General features: G+C 46.4%; 3 protein-coding genes across 3 annotated transcripts in view; all 3 read left to right on the top strand.

Annotated features, from left to right (window-relative positions):
* Positions 1-517: 517 nt before the first annotated feature.
* Positions 518-21,003, top strand: part of LOC310660914 (uncharacterized protein) — a 97,991-nt gene continuing 77,505 nt past the window's right edge. The window contains exon 1 of the mRNA XM_083406450.1: positions 518-537. The gene's annotated coding sequence lies outside the window, so the exon portion shown is untranslated. The remainder of the gene's footprint in view (positions 538-21,003) is intronic.
* Positions 1,715-8,066, top strand: LOC310661361 (uncharacterized protein; the record flags this gene model as incomplete). Its single annotated transcript, XM_083407210.1, has 5 exons — positions 1,715-2,002; positions 2,335-2,416; positions 2,685-2,755; positions 4,717-4,843; positions 5,249-8,066. The coding sequence occupies 5 exons, from the start codon at positions 1,715-1,717 to the stop codon at positions 6,670-6,672; spliced, it is 1,992 nt and encodes a 663-aa protein (XP_083263336.1). The 3' UTR covers positions 6,673-8,066.
* LOC310660863 (uncharacterized protein) lies at positions 8,636-19,051 on the top strand. The gene is made up of 7 exons (XM_083406279.1): positions 8,636-8,774; positions 10,335-10,481; positions 11,075-11,581; positions 11,789-11,870; positions 13,868-13,950; positions 14,959-15,085; positions 15,530-19,051. Exons 3-7 carry the CDS (start codon positions 11,165-11,167, stop codon positions 17,440-17,442), a joined length of 2,622 nt encoding a protein of 873 aa, XP_083262405.1. The 5' UTR covers positions 8,636-8,774; positions 10,335-10,481; positions 11,075-11,164; the 3' UTR covers positions 17,443-19,051.

Raw genomic sequence — 21,003 nt, 5'->3', positions numbered from 1 at the left:
TGACCCTTGGGGTCCCTTCCTGAGGAGACTGATGAGCTTTCCCAACCAGAAGTCAGAGGCTCCTCCACACCAGAGGAAGGTATTGTCCATCCTCGCCAGGACATGCATAGGAATAGATTGATGCTCTACAGCAGAGCTTTTGTTTCATTGTTATTCTAATGGCAGAGAGGATTGTCCCTCCTCCTCTTCCCCTCTCCCATTCCAGGGTTCGAGCAAGGGGCTTGCTGCTTCTTGCAAAGCCTTTCCCCTGTTCCTGGTCAAGGGAGGAAGCAGCTCAGGACCCACCCCGGCCAGGAGGGTCCCCCCAAAAGAAAGCCTCTCCTCCGGGTGCGCGCAATGCGCGGGGCTCCCTCCGCCTGGACTCCTGCTTCGGAGAAAGGAGGGAGGCGTGAGGCTGGTGCGCTCGGCTGAGCTGGATTCCCGGAGAGACCAGGAATAAGGTCGGGAGGAGGGCAGAGCAAAAGCCCTTCCTGCAAAGGGAGCCCGGCTTTCGTCTCTCTCTGCAAGGGCTGCCTTGGGGGCGCCTCCCGGGACCTGGTGAGTCTCCTCTCTCTCCCCGCTGTGGGTTCAATGGGGAGAAGGGGCTCAGGACTGCAGGGGAGGGTGCATTGGGGGGGCTGTTCAGAGCATGCATGGGGGGACCCCCAAGTCAATGAGACATTGCACATACTTTTGTAAACCAGGAAATGTGTATCAAGAGATACAGTGAGAGGGAGAGCAACTCTTGAGGCCTCCAGGGTTAGGACCCGCAATCTGGCCTACTGTTCAAATTTCACTCAGTAGGAATGATTCACTTGTCAATAACAGTTCTGATTCATTCCTTGACTGAAAATACTGAAAGAAAGGAGCAGCTAGGTGTAGCCTTCTAAGGCTTTGCCCTCGGGTGGGAAAAATATTGCGCCCGGGAAAGGGAAGTGGGAGTCAACAGACACTCAAGGAATAGTTTCGGAGAAAAAGCTTTATTTCTACCATCCATGAACTGGTAGAAGGAGCAAGTGTGATAGTTCACAAAAAGCATGCACGGGTTCACAGTCATGTGCACAGAGTATATATTCCCCTTCCAGTTCCCTCCCCTTTCTCCTCCCTCAGGACTCCTGTCCCATGAGTTCCTCTGAGCATGCACAGAAAGCTCCTGTCTTGGGACTCTTCCCAGGAAAGGGGAATGAGAGCAGTTCAGCATGTCCAAGATGTTGCAACTAGAATGAGATATAAGTCAGTTCTCAGGCCTGAGTATTCTTGGCATTGACAGAGTCTATTCGTTAGCCTTTAAAAGTAATGTTTTGCCTATGCACAGCATCTTGTGATAGAGCAGAGGAAAACTTTAGCTGTGGATTTTTACAGTTTTGAGGCCTGGGGTGATGGGGGGGGGTGACTTCGGGCCTAGGTGTGCTCACCTGTCTTCACCTCCTTTATAGGCAGATTCATCATCCTGCCTGGACAACTTTCCTTCTATAAGGACTGGAGGCTTACTTCTCCTTCCTTTTGTTTGTTTGTATCTTGAAGAAGGCTCAGAGTCTGGGCTGTGATGAATTCCAGCCCTGCTTCTTAGCAAGACTCATCCACGCTTGCTCAGAGAACCTTGTTCCTCCCGTGGCCATGTATCTGTTTCCTAACAGAACAGTGTATTTGCTTTGTAGGATTTGCAGACGCCTCTGCTTAGAACAGACGAACAAGGGCTTCCTTCTAATATCTTAGAGGCTGCCTGAGAGCCCAGATGGGTGAGCAAGACTCAGCTGGCCATGAAGCAGGAAGAGGCCATGTCATCAACACTGGGAGCAGTGGGGTATTCTGGGAAATCTCTGTGCAGAAGATCCTGGGAGAGGTGGACACTCTCTGTTCAGATGTGCAGAGCCAGCAGTTCAGGCAGTTGTGCCACCAGGAGACTGATGGACCCCGAGAGGTTTGTGGTCGATTCTACCACTTTGACCATCAGTGGCTGAAGCCAGAAAGGCACACGAAAGCTGAGGTGCTGGACCTGGTGGTCTTGGAGCAGTTCCTGGCTGTCCTTCCGCCAGAGATGGAGAGCTGGGTGAGGGAATGTGGAGCGGAGACCAGTTCCCAGGCAGTGGCCCTGGCCGAAGGATTCCTCCTGAGTCAGGCAGAGGAGAGGAAGCAGGCAGAGAGAAAGCAGGTGAGAGAGACTGTCCTCTGGATACTCTGACGGGGCACCAAACAGGAGGGAGAGTATACCCAAAATGCTCTCCTAATGGTCCATCCTTGGGGGGGGGGGGGAAAGCATCCTAGGAATGATATCTGATACCCCCAAAAATTTCCTCTGTCATTCCTTTTGTAATCCTGCTCCCCACTCTCTGTTTTAAATCTTTGTTCTATCAGGGAAATGATCTGTTTGCAGAAAGGAGCCAAGATTCCCCTGTGACAGAGAAGACTCCGTTGGTCACCAGAGAGAGGACACTGGGTAAGGAGGAAGGAGCTTTTTCTCTGTTTGGTCACATTCTGTGGATTTTGAAACTAATCGGTGGGTTCCTTTGCTCTTTGGGGGGGAGACATTTGGGGCCAAGAGCCCAGAAAAGGAGAGATGTATTTTTGCAGAACTAAATTATGGGTACAAACACTGAAATGTATTCTGCAGGGGAGACTTTTTCTGAGGCCCATCTTAAGTGAGAGAGGCACCGTTTCTCCTCTCAGAGAAGCATGAACTCATGACTTCCCTTTGTCTCTTGCAGGTGACACAATGACACTGGCAAGATCTCCTCATGGTGGTGAAGGAGAAGCAGGGGCTGTGGAACCAGACCAGGTGGGAAGAAGGAGCCTTGTGGGGAAAGAGGGGAAGCCATGTTGCCTTTCAGCCTGAAGAAATGGCTCTCCTCCTCCCTTGGGCTTTTGCCAAAGCTGCTGTCAAGAAGGGCTGAAACTGCCATTCAGAGAATAATGCACAGCAGCCTCACCTCACCTCGCCTTCTGAATATCGCTAGCATTATTTATCAATCACTTTATTTTATTCTAATTGTTGAATGCTGATAGGGGCTTTGAAGCAGTCAAGAAACCATACAAAACCGTTGTCAGGATTCACCTAAGCGGCTCCATCAGTTGCACAATGGCTTTCCTCCCAGGGACCCCTTGAAGTGGGCTTTAGGGCATCAGGAAAGTCTCTCCTCGGCCCAGAGCAGCGCATGGGGAGAGTAGAGGCAGAGAGGAATCCTTGTGCAGATGGAATGGTTTGAAGGCCACCATGTGGAGTTCCACCTGTTCACACCTAGATTAAGACCCATCATTAAAAGGCAATAAAGAATTCCATTAAGACCTTAAAAGAAGCATCCATAACTCAACTGTGCAGCAAAACAATCCCTTTAAAACAACACGATAATTAATAGGCAGGAAACAAGAGAGCAATAGGAATGTAGACTTGGAGAGTTGGAAGGGATCCCAAGGGTCCAACCTTTTGCAATGCAATAATTTCAACAAAATGAAATAACATGACAGATGTCCATCCAAGCTCTGCTTAACAACCTCCAAGGAAGGACAACTCATCACCTTCTGAGGGAGTCGGTTCCTCTGCTGAATAGTTCTTACCTGCAAGAAGTTCTTCCTCATGTTAATAATAATAATAATAATAATAATAATTTATTATTTGTACCCTGCCCATCTGGCTGGGTTTCTCCAGCCACTCTGGGTGGCTTCCAACAAAGATTAAAAATACATTAAAATGTCACACCTTAAAAACTTCCCTGAACATGTAGCTTTTTTCTTGTAACTTGGATCCAATGGTTTGGTCCTAGTGTGCAGAGCAGGAGAAAAGGGCTTCCTCCATCTTGTTCCCTCTTGTTCCTTGATCCATCTTCCATGTGACAGCCCTTTACATATTTGAAGATGGCTATCATATCTCCTCTCAGTCTCCTTTTTTCCAGGCTAAACAAATAAAGCTCCTTCAAGCGTTCCTCATAAGGCTTGGTTTTCAGACACCCGCCCCCGCCCCCCGCACACATTCCAGCTTGTCAATATCTTTCTTAAAATGTGGTGCCCATAACTGGACAAAGGATTCCAGGTGTTGTCTGACCAGAACGGCAGAACGGAGCAGGACTGTTACTTTCCTTGATCTGGACACTAGATTTCTGTTGGATGCAGCCTAGAATGCTATTAGCTTTTTTTGCTCCTGCATCACACTGTCATCTCATGTTAAGCTTGTGGTCTACTAAGACGCAGGGGGGGGGACGCAGGGGTATGCATACCCCTAAACATTTTGTGAATCCAAGTTTGGCCTCATTGAGGGGCAGTATTTCAACATGAGTAGGAAAATGAGAGTACCCCTAAACATTTTTTTAGGAAAAAAACCACTGACTAAGACCCCCTAGATCCTTTTCACAGGTACTACCGGTAAGCCAGATTTTCCCCATCTTATATTTCACAGAATCATAGAAATGTAGAGCTACTAATCCACAAGTTACCTTATGCAGCCCGCATGTTACCAGCTTCACCACAAAAGTATCATGGAGGACACTGTCAAAGGCTTTATTGAAATCAAGATATACCACATCCACAGCATTCCCCTGATCCACCAAGATTGTAATTATGTCAGAAAATGAAATGAGATTTGCCTGGCAAGTCTTGTTTTTGAGAAACCCCTGCTATATCTTAGTAATCACAGCATCCTTTTCTAAGTGCTCCCAGACTGTTTAATCGTCTGTTCTAGGACTTTTCCCTGTGTGGAAGATAATCTTTATTGTGTCTAAAAGGAATATGCTTTTCTTTTTCTTGTAGGGTTCAGTTTGCTTTGAAGATGTAGCTGTTCGTTTCACAGACGAGGAATGGGCATTGCTAAATACCGACCAGAGAGCTCTGCATAAGGAAGTCATGGAGGAGAATCATGGGATCATGGACTCTCTAAGTAAGGCCTCCTGTTGGAACACAATATCTGTTTTGAAATTCTTTACATATCTGCACATGAACCTCCAATATTTTGATGTACTTCCTACAGCATCTGGGATTCTAACACCCTCCCCCGCTGCAGCTCAGCTTGAATGCAGTGCTATCTACTGTTTCCCACTTTGAATATTCTTCCTCCATTGATGCCTTTTTAAACCATGATCAGGCTGGTGTGAACTGGCCAGTTTCTGCTTGTTTCCATTTTTGTTTGACCAAAGAGATGAATGACGTTGGAGGTGGTGCAGATCCCATGATTGTGCTAAACAAAATCCATTGGAGAAAAGTCTGGCTTTTGAAATCTCAGGTTCCCATATTTTGAATTTGCATTTCTTCTTGAAACTAGAATCAGTTTCTCTGTTTGTTGCAGGTGGTGATGAATTGGAAAATAAGAATAAGGGAGAGCATGACAAAATCCACATAGAGGAGAAGTCATTTAAATATCCGGGACATGGGAATTTCAGCCAGAGCTCACACTCCACTTCCAATCTAAGAAATCTCTTGGGGAAGAAACTCTATCAGTATTCAGAATGTGGAAAGAACTTCTATCGTAAATCCAACCTCACTTCTCATCAAATAACTTCCAAAAGGGAGAAACCATTTAAGTGCCAAGAATGTGGAAAGAGCTTCAGTCAGACGAAAAGTCTTACTTCCCATCAAAGAATTCATACAGGAGAGAAACCATTTCACTGCTTAGAATGTGGAAAGAGTTTCATTTGGAAGAAAAGACTCACTTCCCATCAAAGAATTCATACTGGGGAGAAACCGTATCAGTGCCTGGCATGTGGAAAGAGCTTCAGAAACAGGGCCCATTTCACAGTCCATCAAAGAATTCATACAGGGGAGAAACCCTATCAGTGTTTGGAATGTGGAAAGAGCTTCAGTCGAAAAGATAGTCTCACTTCCCATCAAAGAATTCATACCAGGGAGAAACCATCTCAGTGCTTGGAATGTGGAAAGAGCTTCAGTCGGAAGGATGGTCTCAGGTCCCATCAAAGAATTCATACAGGAGAGAAACCATATCAGTGCTTGGAATGTGGAAAGACCTTCAGTCAAAGGGCTGCTCTCACTTCCCATCAAATAACTCACAGTGGGGAGAAACCTTATCAGTGCACGGAATGTGGAAAAAGCTTCAGTCGGAAGGAAAGTCTCACTTCCCATCTTAGAATTCATACAGGAGAGAAACCATATCATTGCTGGGAGTGTGGAAAGAGGTTCAATTGGAAGAAAATGTTAACTTCCCACCAAAGAATTCATACAGGAGAAAATCCATATCCGTGTTTAGAATGTGGAAAAAGCTTCGGCCGGAAGGATAGTCTCACTTCCCATCAAAGGATTCATACAGGGGAGAAACCGTATCAGTGCTTGGAATGTGGAAAGAGCTTCATTCAGAGTTCTAATCTCACTTCCCATCAAATGACTCACAGTGGCGAGAAACCATTTAAATGCTTAGAATGTGGAAAAAGCTTCAATTCCAAGAGACGTCTCGCTTCCCATCAAAGAATCCATATGGGGGAGAAACCATATCCATGCTTGGAATGTGGAAAGGGCTTCAGCCGTCATGCCAATCTAATGTTCCATCAAAGAACTCACAGCGGAGAGAATCAAAGGATTGTAGAGTTGAAGGGACTCTGCGGATCATCTAGTCCCTCCCCCTTGAATGCTGGAATCTCCACTATGACAGATAGTTATTCAACCTCTGCTTCAAAAACTCAAAGGAAGGAGAACCCACCACCTTTTGATGGAGTCCATTACATAGCTGAATACATCTTACCTGCAGAAAGTCCTTTCTGATATTTAGTATTCTATTTTCTTGTAACTTGAATCCATTGGTTTGGGTCCTATCATCCAGAGCAGGAGAAAACAGGCCTTTTCCATGTTCCATGTGACAGCCTATTAGATATTTGAAGATGGACATCATATCTCTTCTCAGTCTCCTTTTGTAGGCCAAGCATGTCCAGATCCCTCAACTGTGCCTCACAAGGCTTGGTTTCCAGACTCTTGATCACCTTGGTTACTCTCCTATGCACATGTTCCAGATTGTCCATATCTTCTAAAATCATGGGTGACCCAAACTGGATACAGGACTCTAGGTGTCATGTGAAGGCAGAATAGAGCAGTTCTACTACTATAAAACCAAAGACATGACAGCTGAGATTCTCACCAAGAGGCAGTTTTGAGAATCTTTGAGTGTAGTTGGGATTCTGGGTGGTTTGTTCTATTGTGTATCTAGTTTTTGTATTTACCTGAGGAGTTTCTGAAAAAGATTCAGCCAAATATCACTGGCAAGCTTCAGGCAAGTTATTGCATGACGGGAGAGCAGAGGGAGATTATATTCTGTGGCACAAGGGAGAAATCCCTGGGATTAGGCAGGGGCTGCCAACCTTGTGGACCAGTGAGCACATTTCCAGATGCTTAGATAGTGGATGTGAATTTTAATTTTTCCAGTATTTTAGCTTTTTGTATGTTCTAAAGCATGGTTGTAGATTTTTCTTGATTTTCGTGTTTTATCTTTTTGTAAGTCACCTTGAGATTGTTGTTGTTTTTTACAAGCAGGCAGGGTATACATTTCATGAAATAAATAAAAGTAAAAATATATTTTGAATTTTGAGAGAGTGCTGGGGGTTGACAGGAAAGAGGCTTATAGCAACAAAATAAGTAATGGGACTATATAATGAGGATGTGAAAATGAGAAGAGTATAATTCTAACTAAGTTAAAGATTTTAAGATTAAAATATATTAGAGCAAGCAGGAGAAGTTTAAGATGTAAAAAAACCCAGAAGAGGAAGTTGAGGGAAATAACGGGGGGGGGGGGGAGTTGGGAATTGTATTTTTTATATATAGTTGATATGAAATTTTGATGTTTAAAATGCAAAATCTAATAAAAAATATTTTTTTTGAAAAGGAAAGAGGGCTTATAGCTCTGTTGTGGAGCAGAAAACCTACATCTGATGTGAAAAAGAGCCTTAGCAGGAGCAGCAAACACTTTAGATCAGGGGGGGCCAAACTGTTTTCAAATGAGGGCCAACCAAAGTTGTTGAGCTTTTTAGGATTTTACCCTGGGACATATACTGCCTCAGGCCAGATTAAATCGACTGGTGGGTCCGATATCCTGGCACCCACAGAGAATTTCCTGGGTGAGCCTGTGAGCTCTGAGCATTCTCCATCCCACCCCCATCCTCTTCTACTGTTATTTCAGATTCAGTAAAGTAAATAAAGAAATTGATCAACAAATACTCATAGGATTGCAACAGGTTGAAAGCAGCCTAAGGATGAACATGATCATTAAACGGATTATTCCAAAAAATACCCATCTGTCCATGAACCTGTTACTGTACTTAGATTTATACTGTTGGGTGTTTTTTTTTGGGGGGGGGGTGTCTTCTCCTTTGGCGATCACTCCTAGCAGAGTAAGATTGTCTTCCATGAACACGGTCTCAACAGTGAATCTCAACCGTGAGACCAGAAACACCCCTGAGCCCTAGGAATTAATATATGGTCTGGTTTTGATTATTTGGGGTGTGAAAGGAGAAATGCCAGCTGCAGATTCTAGCAAGGGGTTCCCTGCTTCTTGCAGAGCCCTTTCCCCTTCCAGCTGCTGCTCCTCCTGTTTCTGGCCAAGGGAGGGGGCAGCTCAGAGCCCAGCCAGGATGGGTCCCCCCCCCCCAAAAAAAAGCCTCTCCTCCGGGTGTGCGCGATGCACAGATCTGCTTCGGAGAGAGGAAGCGCAGATTTGCAAGAGTTAAAAGTAGCAGAGCTGGTTTCCTAGAGAGGAGAGGAAATTCGGTTCCGGGTGGGGGGCCAAGTCCTCCAGCGCATCAGTCCCTCCCCCCAAAGTCCTCCCTGGAAGGGGCGCCGGCTGGCTCTTGGGTTTTCCTCCTGTGCAAGCGCCTCCGGTGAGTCCCTTCTCTCTTCCCCCTGTGGGTGCATTGGGGAGAAAGGGGGTCCGAGGGATGCATGGGGGGGGGCGGTTGTTCAGGTCATGCATGGGGGCATCCAAGTCCAAGAGCAGGTGGTCCTGCCCGCCCCCCCCTCTCTGCAGAGCCAGGCTGGGAGGAGTCTGCGGCTCTGTCCTTCCTCCTTTGTATCGCTGCGCTGCTCGCCACTTTGCAGGGGGGTCTCTTTGGATCAGGAGAAAAAGCGTGCAAATATTTATGAATCAGCCACGTCGCTTAACAGAGGATGTAGCCAGACGGAGGCAGCCAGACATAAAATATAAGCAAGAAATAAAGGCGAAAATCTGACCTAGGCGGTCAGATGGAAGGTGGAGGGCAGAGAAAAGAAAGTGCTTTTTCATGCGGCGCAGAGTTTAACCGGTGGAACTCCCTCCTGCAGGAGTCTAGGTGGCTTTAAAAAGAGGATGGCGGAGGAGAGGGCGATGGGGGGCTCCTAGCCCCCTCCTCAGTCGGGGACAGGGATGCTTCTGAATCCCAGCTGCCGGAAAACTACAGGCAGACGCTCTTGGGCTCGGATCCTGCTGGTGGACTTCCCAGAAGAAGCCCCTGCTCGGCCTCTGTAAGAACAGGAGGGGGGCCTCAATAGGGTCCCCTTTGGCCTGATCCTGCACGTCTTGTCTTCAGTTCTGATGCTGAGTTCCTTCAGATGCAAGCGAATCCTCTGTTTTCCTTCAGTTAGAAGTATAGCTCCCCCCAAAAAAAAATCACCAGAAGGGGTGTGATCCAGACATTCGGATGATACAGGTGTCCCTGTTCAGACATGCAGCCTCTCAGGTGCCCAGAGGATCTTCTGAGACGGAACAGGAAGCCCCGCTGAGAAGCCCTGGAGGTCTCACCACCCAAGGATTCCAAGGGAGGAGAGGCCCTGTGGGGAAGGAAGCAAAGTGGGGTGGGGGTGGGGGTGGAAGAGGCAGCCCCTCTGAGAGTTGCTGGGAGACCCTCTCCCACCGGCTTCTTCTGTCTGTAATTCCAAGAGGCCCCAGGCAAAAAGAATGAAATCTTAAAACACTCTTAATGGGGTATCTCCTAGGAACTCTCAGCATCCTTAATAAACTACAGTTCGCAGGATTCTTTGGAGGAAGCCAGGGCTCTTTAAACGGGTCTGATCCTGCAGTGCAGATGGAGTGTAGGTCTCTCTGTTGGTTTTCCCCTTCCCTTATGAAATAACCTTTTTATTGGGTTTTATAGCAAGGATCATAGGAGTAATAAATGATACAAATAAATAGATGGAGTCTTTTGGCTAAATTTGTAGATCACAAAAATAGTATAATGAATTTGCAGGCAAATCCACAACATATGCTGAATTATAGGTGGTCAGTGCATGAGTTCCTGGTTCGTGAATGGGTTTAAACAAAGCCAGAAAAAAGGGAAACAGGAGAGAGCAGAGTTAACAGGCATCAACACATGGACAAATTCCTAGTCAGGAGCCCTTGTTGAATGAGGAAGAGTAATGTGTTTAAATGTAGACCATACCTCCTCTCTCTGTCTCCTCTTTTCCAGGCTAAACATACTCGGCTCCCTCAACCCTTCCCCACAAGGCTTGGTTTCCAGACCCTTGATCCTCTCGGTCACCCTCCTCTGCACACGTTCCAGCTTGTCCACATCCTTCTTAAATTGTGGCGCCCAGAACTGGACACAGTATTCCAGGTGTGGACTGACCAGGGCAGAACAGAGTGAGACGGTTACTTCCCTTGTTCTGGCCAGGTCCTCCCAAGTTTCCCAGTACTTCCTAGCAGGTGAGGACCAGATCCAAGATAGATGATCCCCTTGTTGCTTCTTCCACCTTCTGGGAAATGAAATCTTGTGAATGTTGGAGATTCCAAGGGGTCATGGGAGGGAGAGCAGCTCTTGAGGACCCCAGGGTTGGAACCCCCTTTCTAGCCTAGGGTCCACATTACACTCTGTACAAATGAGTCACTTGTCAGTTACTGTTGACTGACTTGATTCATATACTGAAAATACTGAAAGGCAGGAGCAACCAGGCTCATTCACAGCACAGAACTCCCTTCAGTTGCCTGCACATTTTGCACGGTAACTTTCCTTCTAGGTGGGCTAGAGGCTTGCTTTTCCTACTTCTTCCTTTTGTTTATTTGCTTGTTACAGAAAGCTCAGAGTCTGGGCTGTGGGGTGGAGTCCAGGCTTGGTTCTTAGCAAGACTCAACCATGCTTGCTCAAGGAACATCTTCTCTTCCCTTGACAGTGTATGGATTTTACAACAGAACAATACATTTGCTTTGTAGGATTTGCTAGCAGCTCTCATAAGGACAGACGGAACTGGGCAGAAGACCAAGGGTTCCTTCCGCCCTCTTGGAAGCTTCCTGAGAGCCCAGATGGATGAGCAAGACTCAGCTGGCCATGAAGCAGGAAGAGGCCATGCCATCAAAACCGAGAGCAGTGGGGCATTTTGGGAAAACTCTGTGCAGAATATCCTGGGTAAGGAGGACACCATTTGCTCAGATATGAAGATCAAGCAGTTTAGGCAGTTGTGCTACCAGGAGACCAAAGGACCTCGAGAGGTTTGCAGCCAACTCTACAACTTTGACTGTCGGTGGTTGAAGCCAGAAAGGCATACAAAAGCTGAGATGCTGGACCTGGTGATCTTGGAGCAGTTTCTGGCTGTCCTTCCGCCAGAGATGGAGAGCTGGGTGAGGGAATGTGGAGCAGAGACCAGTTCCCAGGCGGTGGCCCTGGCCGAAGGATTCCTCCTGAGTCAGGCAGAGGAGAGGAAGCAGGCAGAGAGAAAGCAGGTGAGAGAGACTTTTCTCTGGATGCTGTCAAGGAGTTCCGAATATGAGGGAGAGTATCCCCAAATTCTCTCCTAATGGTCCATATTTTTTGGGGGGGGGGGGAAACATCCTAGGAATTATCTGTTATACCCTAAAGTGTTTGCCGCTGTCAATCCTTTCTGAATCTTTCGACCCATTCTCTGTTTTGAATCCTTGTTGCTCTTTCAGGAAAAGGATCTGTTTGCAGAAATGGACATTGATTCCTTTGAGACAGAGAGGATTCCATTCGACACCAAAGAGAGGCCACTGGGTAAGGAGGAAGGGTTGTTTTCTCCATTTGGTCACATTCTGTGGATTTGGAAACTAATCTGCGAGTTCTTTTAATCTTTTTAGATTAAAACTGTTATGTATTGAAGTTCACACCCTGGCCAAAAGGAGTATTGTGTATGTAGTTTTCACTCAGGTCCACGTCAGTTACTTTAGGAGGGAAACCCTGGGTTGTTGTTGCTACAATGTTGACAGCCGGCTGCCTATAAAAGCAGGCCGGCTGAGCTGTTTGCTGTTCAGTTCTGTTCCAGCTTACAAATAAAGAGCTGCTTTGAAGAAATCGCTGCGTCGTCTGCTATGTCTACCTACTATTTAACAAAAATGTAAAATACTTTACATAAAATATAAAAATATAAAATGGGTACAAGAATCTTGCATGCACTCAGCAGGTGGCGCTGTGGTCTAAACCACTGAGCCTCCTCTTGGACTTGCTGACAGCAAGGTCAACAGTTCGAATCCCCTGACAGAGTGAGGTCCTGTTGCTCTGTCCCAACTTCTGCCAACCTAGAACTTCAAAAGCACACCAGTGGAAGTAGATAGTGGTATCTCGGGTTACAGACGCTTCAGGTTACAGACTCTGCTAACCCAGAAATAGTACTTCAGGTTAAGAACTTTGCTTCAGGATGAGAACAGAAATCGTGCGCGGCAGCAGGAGGCCCCATTAGCTAAAGTGGTGCTTCAGGTTAAGAACAGTTTCAGGTTAAGAATGACGCACAGAGTAAATTAATAATGCAGAGTTTTTAAGTGAAGGAATAAGAGCTTTACTGAGTTAAAATAAACTTCTTCATCAACAACATGGTTCCAAACAGTTTGACTGAGCTCACATACTGACTCTGCTCACAACTGACTCTGACTGAAATCTTACTGAGAACACAGAGAGAAAATGGCTGCTACTTATAAGGAGAATGAGTCCCATGTCAGAGCGGCTCCACAGTTAGCAGTTAGGCCTGAATAACTTTCTTAGACCCAAATGATTGTGCAGTCCCAGCACTTCCCAGCCTGCTTTGCTGCTTCTGCTCTCATGTGTCTTAGTCATATGACCTCCAGAAAGAATTAAGTTCTTAACCCGAGGTACCACTGTAAACAGATGCCGCTGCAGCTCTGGCTTCTGCCACAGTGTCGTGTTGTGCCAGAAGCAGTTTAGTCCTGCTGGCCACACGACCCGGAAAGCTGTCGGAGGACAAATGCCGGCTCCCTCAGCCTGCAGTTAGATGAGCGCTTCACCCCATAGTCCCCTTTGACTGGACTTAACCGTCCAGGGGTCCTTTGCCTTTACCTTTTACTACTAAAAGCACCCAGTGCTTTTCCAGCTGCACTGGCTCCCGGTGAAGTACAGGGTCGGATTTAAGGTGCTGGTTTTGACCTTTAAAGCCCTTCACGGCCTAGGACCCTCGTACCTACGGGACCGCCTCTCCCAGTATGCCCCACGGAGAGCCTCAAGGTCCATAAATAGCAACACCCTAGAGGTCCCGGGCCCTAAGGAAGTCAGATTAGCCTCAACCAGAGCCAGGGCCTTTTCAACATTGGCTCCGGCCTGGTGAAACGCTCTGCCTCATGAGACCAGGGCCCTGCAGGATCTGATTTCTTTCCACAGGGCCTGTGAGACAGAGTTGTTCCGCCTGGCCTTTGGCTCGGAGCCAATTTGATTCCTTCCCTCCCTCTCTTTCTTTTTCCTTTTCCCTTTTCTCCTCTTGTGATGATGCTGCATTTTAATATTTTAATGTTTCAATATTTTAATGTTGTATTTAAATTTTGTTTTTAAGTTGTATTCATTCAACTTGTTTTTATTATTGCTTGTTAGCCGCCCTGAGCCCAGCCTTGGCTGGGGAGGGTTGGGTATAAATAAAAATTATTATTATTATTATTATTATTATTACTACTACTACTATTTCTTTGGTCCATCTGTGGTTAGAGATGCACTAATTCGCCTCTGAGGAAAGCATGCACTCATGGTCTCCCACCTCCCTTTATTTCTCGCAGGTGACAGAAGGATGCCAGCAAGACCTCCTCATCCATCTTTCCATGGTAGCGGAGAGGAGGCAGTGGCTGTAGAACCAGATGAGGTAAGGGAAGGAGCATTGTGGGGAAAGGAGCAGTCAGGGTTCCTCTGAGGCTGAGGAAATCTCTCTCTTCCTGCTCTGTCTTACTGCTGTATTGATGGTGGAATGCTGGTATATATTGGGGAGCTGGTAAGAAACCATAGAAAAAAGTTGCCAGGATTCACCTCATCAGCCTCATCAGTTGCACAGTGGGCTCCTTCCCACTTTCCTCCTGCTCTCCGTGCCCCCAGGCGCCCCCTGAACTTTGCTTTTGCGCATCAGGAGAGTTCCACCCCAGAACTGCGCACAGGGAGAGTAAAGAGGGGATCCTTCCCTCTGGCAACAGGAAATGCTTTCGCAGGCATATTTGTGATTTGAAGACCACCATGTGGAGTTCCACCCATTTATACAAAGATGAATACCCATCATTTAAAGACATGATAAAAAATGCCATTAAAACAACAACGCAGTTGACATGTAGAAAGCAACAGAGCAATGTCATGGAATCATTAAGAAAAAAAGGACTGAGTTATACCATAAAACTATATATCTATGTAAAGATAATTTAATGAAGAATGTAATGCAATAACTTTTATGAAGGATTATTTATTGCAACAGCAGTCATAAAGAAGAAAAGTGAAACACACAGAAAAATTGAGATATACAGGTTAATTGCCATGTTGCTACTTTGTGATAAGTAAGTGGGTTTTGGGTTGCAGTTTGGACACTCGGTCTCTAAAAGGTTTGCCATCACTGCCCTAGATCAGTGGTTCAAGTAGGTAGCCATGTTGGTCTGCCGTAGTCGAAATAAATTAAAACAATTCTTTTAGAAGATATTTAAAAAGACTCTTCTTTTTAATGGGCTTCTTTTTATTTATTTTAATCTGCCTTTTCTAAGAGCTCACAGACCGACTGTTTCATTCTCTGTTCTAGGACCTTTCTTGGTATTGATAACACTCTCACTGGTCAGTCATTACCTGTGTAGTAGGTGATCTTTATGCTAAGAGGAAGATACTTTTCTTTTCCTTTTAGGGTCCAGTGTGCTTTGAAGATGTAGCTGTTCATTTTACAGACGAGGAATGGGCGTTGCTGGATCCTGACCAGAGAGCTTTGCATAAGGAAGTCATGGAGGAGAATCGTGGGATCATGGACTCGCTTGGTAAGGCTCCCTGTTGGATTGTGATATCTGTTTTGAAATTCTATGTGACAAACCTGTATCTTGATGTATTTCAACAACGCTGCTTCTAGCATCTGGGATTCTAATACTCTTGCAGCTCACGTTGGATGTGGGGCTATCTGCAAATATTCTTCCTTCAGTAATGCCTTTTTAAACCATGATCTGGCTGGACTGAACTGCCCAAGCCTTTTAAAATGTAGGTTTTAAAGATGTTTGGGAAGTTGTTTGGGAAGTTGAAGAAACTTCAGTCAGGTGTTTTGTTTTTGTTGTGTCCATTTTTGTTTGACGAATGAGATGAGATTGGAGATGTTTCGGCTTAACAAAAGAAGTAAAAGAAAAGTTCCTCGCTTTTTTATCTTTGTTGTTCCAATATTTAAGAGCTGCATTTCTTCCTGAAGCTCTAATGAATTTCTCTCTTGATTGCAGGTGCTGAAGAATTGCAAATGAAGAATGAGGGAGACCCCGACAGAATCCACACACAGGAGAAGCCGCTTAAATATTCAGGGTCTGGAAAGAGATTCAGTCAGAGCTCCCACTCAACTTCCAATCTAACAAATCTCTTGGGGAAGAAACAATATCAGTGTTTGGAATGTGGAAAGAACTTCTGTCGGAAATCCAACCTCACTTCTCATCAAATAACTCACAGCACAGAGAAACCATATGAGTGCCAAGAATGTGGAAAGAGTTTCAGCTGGAAGAGAAGTTTCACCTCCCACCAAAAAATTCATACAGGGGAAAAACCCTATCAGTGTTTGGAATGTGGAAAGAACTTCAGTCGAAAGGATGCTTTCACTTTCCATCAAAGAATTCATACAGGGGAGAAACCGTATCAGTGCTTGGACTGTGGAAAGAGCTTCAGTCGGAAGCAAAGTCTAACTTTCCATCAAAGAATTCATACCGGGGAGAAACCCTATATGTGCTTAGAATGTGGAAAGAGCTTCCGTCAGAAGGATAGTCTCACTTCCCATCAAAGAATTCATACAGGGGAGAAACCATATCAGTGCTCAAAATGTGGGAAGGGGTTCTATGGGAAGAATATGCTCACTTCTCATGAAAAAATTCATACAGCGGATAAACCCTATCAGTGCTTGGAATGTGGAAAGAGTTTTCGTCAGAAGAGTGAGCTGACTTCCCATCAAAGAACTCATACAGGGGAGAAACCATATGAGTGCATGGAATGTGGAAAGAGCTTCACTCACAGAGCTGGCCTCGTGTACCATCAAAGATTCCATACAGGGGAAAAACCATATGAGTGCTTGGAGTGTGGAAAAAAGTTCAGTTGGAAGAATATGCTCACTTCGCACCAAATAATTCACACAGGGGAGAATCCCTATCAGTGCTTGGAATGTGGAAAGAGCTTCAGTCGCAAAGATAGTCTCACTCTCCATCAAAGGATTCACACAGGGGATAAACCATATCAGTGCTTAGAATGTGGAAAGAGCTTCACCCAGAGGGCTGCTCTCATGTCCCATAAAAGAATTCATACAGGGGAGAAACCATATCACTGCTTGGAATGTGGAAAGAACTTCGCTCACAAAGCTGGTCTCATGTCCCATCAAAGAATTCATACAGGGGAGAAACCATATGAGTGCTTGGAATGTGGAAAGAGGTTCAGCTGGAAGAATATGCTCACTGCCCACAAGATAATTCACACAGGGGAGAACTATCCGTGCTTGGAATGCGGAAAGAGCTTCAGTCGGAAGGATAGTCTGACCTCCCATCAAATAATTCATACAGGAGAGAAACCTTATCAGTGCTTGGAATGTGGGAAGGGGTTCTATGGGAAGAATATTCTCACTTCTCATCAAAAGGTTCATACAGGGGAAAAACCCTATCTTTGCCTGGAATGTGGAAAGAGTTTCCGTCAGAAGAGCGAGCTCACTTCCCATCACAGAATTCATACAGGGGAGAAGCCATATCAGTGCTTGGAATGTGGAAAGAGGTTCACTCACAGAGCTGGTCTCATGTACCATGAAAGAATACATACAGGAGAGAAACCATATGAGTGCTTGGAGTGTGGAAAGAGGTTCAGCTGGAAGACAATGCTCACTTCCCACCAAATAATACACACTGGGGAGAATCCCTATCCCTGTTTGGAATGTGGAAAGAACTTCACTCGGAAAGATAGTCTGACTTCCCATCAAAGAATTCATACAGGGGAGAAACCGTATCAGTGCCTGGAATGTGGAAAGAGCTTCACTCAGAGAGCCAGTCTTATGTACCATCAAAGAATTCATATGAGAAGGAACCATATTGGTCCTTGGAATGTGGAAGAGCTTCAATCAGAGGGCCAGTCTCACTTCTCATCAATTAACTTACCGTGGGGAGAAACCATATAAGTTTTGGAATGTAGAAAGAGCTTTACCCGCTCACCGTCAAAGAATTCACATGTTGGAAACCATGGAAATGCTTGTAATGTGAAATGAGCTTCAGCTGTAGCTCCAATTTCACTTTGCATCAAGAAACTCACATTGAGGAGAATCATAGAGTCTCAGAATTATGGAGTTGTAGCATTCGAGAGGACTCTGTGTGTTGTCTAGTTCACCCACCTGGAATGCAGGAATCTACACTATGGCAGATGAGCATGCAACCTCTGCTTAAAAACCTCCATGGAAGGAGAACCCACCTCCTTCTGAGGCAGCCTGCCACCGTTGAATAGCTCTTACCCGTGGAAGGTTCTTCCTGATGTTTAGTCTGATTCTCTTTTCTTACAACTTGCATCCATTGCTTCAGGGCCTATCTTCCAGAGCAGAACAAAACAGCCTTTCTTCATCTTGTCCCCTCTTCCATGAGACAGCCCTTGAGATATTTGAAGATGGCTATTATATCTCTTCTCAGTGTCTTCTTTTCTAGGCTGACCATTCCTCATAAGGCTTGGTTTCCAGACCCTTGAACGTCTTGGTCACCCTCCTCTGCACCCATTCTGGTTGGCTTGTTTTTTGTTCCTGTTCCATGGTGTTAGGGACTGGGCAGAGGAGGAATGGTGGAGACCACCTCCCCAGCCTGACCTTTCCAGAGAAGAAGACAGTTCAGAATTACAAGAGGGGTTTGAGGGAGGTCACAGCTCAGAGGCAGATGAGGGGGAAAGCTGGGAAATAAGGGGACATGAGATGGAGGAAGAGGAATCACCAGGAGGGCAATAGCTGACAGACACACTGTCTTTAGAAAGCATTCTAGACCCCCCTCTCCCAGAACCGGCAAGCCTTGAAAGTACAGTGGTACCTTGGGTTACATACACTTCAGGTTACAGACTCTGCTAACCCAGAAATATTACTTTGGGTTAAGAACTTTGCTTCAGGATGAGAACAGAAATCGTGCTCTGGCGGTGCAGCAGCAGGAGGAGAACCCATTAGCTAAAGTGGTGTTTCAGGTTAAGAACAGTTTCAGGTTAAGAACAGACCTCCAGAACGAATTATGTTCTTAACCCGAGGTACCACTGTAGAGCAAAGAGCCCTCAGCGCCACCCGTAGGGGAGAAGGTGACAAATGAGGGAGAAAAAGGGAAGAAGAAGAAGTGTTTGGATTTGATATCCCGCTTTATCACTGCCCGAAGGAGTCTCAAAGCGGCTAACATTCTCCTTTCCCTTCCTCCCCCACAACAAACACTCTGTGAGGTGAGTGGGCTGAGAGACAGAAGTGTGACTGGCCCAAGGTCACCCAGCAGCTGCAGGTGGAGGAGCGGGGAAACGAACCCGGTTCCCCAGATTACGAGACTACCGCTCTTAACCACTACACCACACTGGCTCCCAGGGAGTGGAGAGTCACGCAGGACTGTGTTGTGTTCCAAGCCTCTGTCTGTAAATATTGAATAAAAAGCAGATGGTAAGGACTTTTCATTGTCTGTTCCTGGCAACCTGCTGTAGGGGCTGTTTCCCCTGCTGCCTGACATGTAGACTAGTCTGACTTTTATTGTATGTCAAAAAATTCATTAAATTTCCTTCTGCCCTCACTCTTTTGGATGCTTCCTTGATTTCATTCACCAACGCAGGATCACTCTGGGCATTTTGGTCAGGGAGACGAAAGCACCTTTCGAGTAGACAGCAGAGAGGAATGTGGGTCTTGGTTAAGTGGGGAATAATTTACACTCTGGTTTTGAAAAGCTGAACTAGTTCTAACTGAAGAACGAAACTTAGAGCTGAATCCATAGCCTTTATGCCATTCTTCCTTCCCCTACCAAAAAACTGAAGCTTGCAGTGAGAGACACCTACCTTGTTGATTCTAAGATGGCTCTCCTGCGAACTTAAGTCTCTGCCACATGAAACCATAGGTCAATGGGTTTCGCTTTTTTTATACCCGCCTCTCTAAAATTGGGATCTCATCTAAGCTTCTGGCTCCTCAAGATATTCCTGCTGGGGCAGAGCTGAAAACTTAAGTTTCTAAAGCGTTATTGCCCCTAGGATGGAGTTCTGAGGCTTTTTTAAAAACTGGATTTAGCTCCTCGCACACAGTGCTTTCACTATGCCCTTGTTAGAATTTCAATGGATTCAGCAAACAAATGGGGATACTTAGCACTACAGTCACAGAGCTGCTCAACTCAGCTTTTCCTCTGATGCTGTGTCACTGGCATTGAGATCAGCTGTGCCCTGAGAACATTTGTGCATGCTTGCTTTGTACCTGCAGCTGCAGGAAGGCGGATTGTGCCCTTCATTTGAGCATCTGCAAGCCAAAGCTTATTAAAGCATAAAGTAGGGGCGAACATAACTCTTTCCGAAAACCTTTTCTCCCGGACCTTTTGTTCTCCGAGAAGAATTTCAAAAATAGATTGCAGCGTGAAACTGCTGGATTGCAGCTGATGAATTATGTCACCTTTGGCTGGCTACAAAACGACGGAGGAAGCGTGGCTTAACACCCAATGGCTGCACTCAGAGAGACAACTGCCCCTGACAACCTTACGCATCCCCTAGGGCGGCAGCGATGTTCTGCTGGTCCTGATTGTAGAAAGCGATTTCCCCCCCCCCCTCTCTCTCTCTCTCACACACACACACACAGACACGTGTCGTCCCTGTTTAACAACATGGAGTGTTCCTCAGTACAAGGGGAAATACAGGAAGGTGCATGAAAGCCCCACTATCGGTTGACCCACCGGGATGACCCCTCCTCCTCCTCCCCTAGGAAGGCGACTCCTGCTTCTTGCAGAGCCTTTTCCCTCCCGTCCCCTCCTCCCGTTCCCGGCCAAGGGAGGGAGCAGCTCAGAGCCCAGCCAGGACAGCCTCCCCCCCAAATGAAGCCTCTCCTCTGGCTGTGCGCAATGCACAGATCTGCTTCGGAGAGAAAAAGCGCAGAGAGGGGTGAGCTTGATGCGCTCAGATTTGCAAGGGTTAAAAGGCGCTGAGCCGGATTACTAGAGGGGGAAGGAGATCGCGGAGGGGGTGGGGCCGGATCCTACCGAGCAAAGCTCCCTCCCCCGCGTCACTTCCTGCAAGTTTTGTCTGTCTCCTGCGCAAGGGCTGCCTTGGTGGCCCCCTCGGGGGATCTGGTGAGTCTCCTCTCTCTTCCCCCTTTGGGTGCAGGGGGGAGAAGGGGGTCCCAGGGCAGCCGGGGGGGGTGTATTCGAGAGGGTCCTGTGCATGTCATGCATGGGGAGGGAAGCCAGGGAAGGGGCGAGTTTTCAGGAGGTTTGCAACGGTGCTCTTTGTAGGGATGCGATGCTCGCCGCTTGGGCGAGGAAACAATGGGCTGCAAACAGCCCCCCCTGCAGATCTAGGAATCAGCCACATCTGTTAGAAGAGGTTGCAGCCAGACGGAAACATTCCGATATAAAATCCACCCAAACAATAAACGCAATTTGACCTATGCGGTAAATAAATAAGGAATGTTGGAAGATGGAGGGCAGAAAAAAATGAGTCTCTGCATGTTGTCTTTTCCCTTTCCTTATGGAATAACTTTTTATTGGGTTTTATA

This window comes from Podarcis tiliguerta, assembly GCF_965153285.1.
Source record: "Podarcis tiliguerta genome assembly, chromosome: 12".
Taxonomy (NCBI): domain Eukaryota; kingdom Metazoa; phylum Chordata; class Lepidosauria; order Squamata; family Lacertidae; genus Podarcis; species Podarcis tiliguerta.
This window is presented reverse-complemented; position numbering and strand designations above follow the sequence as displayed.

Coding starts and splice junctions, on each gene's coding strand:
- LOC310660863 (XM_083406279.1), top strand. CDS start 11,165: ATGGATGAGCAAGACTCAGCTGGCCATGAAGCAGGAAGAGGCCATGCC. Junction 11,582..11,788: donor AGCAGGCAGAGAGAAAGCAG/GTGAGAGAGACT, acceptor TTGCTCTTTCAG/GAAAAGGATCTGTTTGCAGA. Junction 11,871..13,867: donor CACCAAAGAGAGGCCACTGG/GTAAGGAGGAAG, acceptor TATTTCTCGCAG/GTGACAGAAGGATGCCAGCA.